At 46.8% G+C, this 938-nt stretch overlaps 1 protein-coding gene across 1 annotated transcript in view; it reads left to right on the plus strand.

Moving 5' to 3' along the window:
- The window catches only part of arrdc3b (arrestin domain containing 3b), an 8,497-nt gene extending 7,565 nt beyond the window's left edge, over positions 1-932 (plus strand). The window contains exon 8 of the mRNA XM_035667782.1: positions 302-932. Within this exon, the coding sequence (XP_035523675.1) occupies positions 302-379 (78 nt within the window). The 3' untranslated portion in view covers positions 380-932. The remainder of the gene's footprint in view (positions 1-301) is intronic.
- Positions 933-938: the final 6 nt, after the last annotated feature.

Genomic DNA, 938 nt, shown 5'->3' on the forward strand with positions numbered 1-938 from the left:
TACAGTAATCAGTGAGGCCGTAGAGAGAAAACGTTTCATTGGATAGTGATACTTTAGTATTCAGGAAAATACAATTAAGAAATCCTGAAATGCCTAAAAAAAACTGTTGTTGGGACAGATTCTGACATACGTGATAAAAACACAAACGTTTGACTTCATGTGGAATTTATCGGGACATTTGATCAGTCCAAAGGTTCTGTATTTCTATCACAACAGAGTTTCTGTTCTGTTCTTCACTCTTTGAGGCTTTTTATTTACCCCTCCATCAGCAGTCTGTAAACTGTCTCTGCCCCCCCCTCAGGTCGACCCTTACCCCGACCCCGTGGAGGTGTGCGGGGCCGCGGACGTCAGGAGACCCGACACGTGTCCGTCCCGCTGAGGCTTCTGCACAAACACGACGCCGTCACCCTCAGCTCCAGGCCCTACACAGCCAGCTTCTCACCAGATTATATATCACCATAAACACGGCCAGACCCTCCCCGACCCCGGGAGCGTCAGCTGACAGAGTATTCGGTGACCATTGACACATGGACCAGGGATTTCGAGGCATGCCGGATCCTCTCCGACGCCACTGTATGACTCTGATGAGGCAGAAAACAAAGATGGCTCCCGAGCGGTCAGAGGACGCCTCCTTCTGCCTCACAGTGAATTTTGCACATACCGTTATTACTGTTTTTCTATTGGTGGGTTTTATATTCTGCAGATTGCCGCAGGCCTATATGCTACAGTAGATTCTGTCCTCTTTAACCTAAATGGCACATTTAAAACAGGACAAAAGCTATCTTTGGTTAAAGTTTGAGCTCCGGACTTCAGGTGGTCTCCTCCTGCAAAACAAAGCAACACAGAGGAGACAGATAATAAAAAAGATGTTTCTGATAAATACGACCACCTCGAGCACTTAAACTAAAGCTCAAATTGTGTGTGAATGTGTGTGTGTG

The sequence above is a fragment of the Morone saxatilis genome, unplaced genomic scaffold, assembly GCF_004916995.1.
Source record: "Morone saxatilis isolate NCDOM2014 unplaced genomic scaffold, NCSU_SB_2.0 Contig21, whole genome shotgun sequence".
In the NCBI taxonomy this organism is placed as follows: Eukaryota; Metazoa; Chordata; class Actinopteri; family Moronidae; genus Morone; species Morone saxatilis.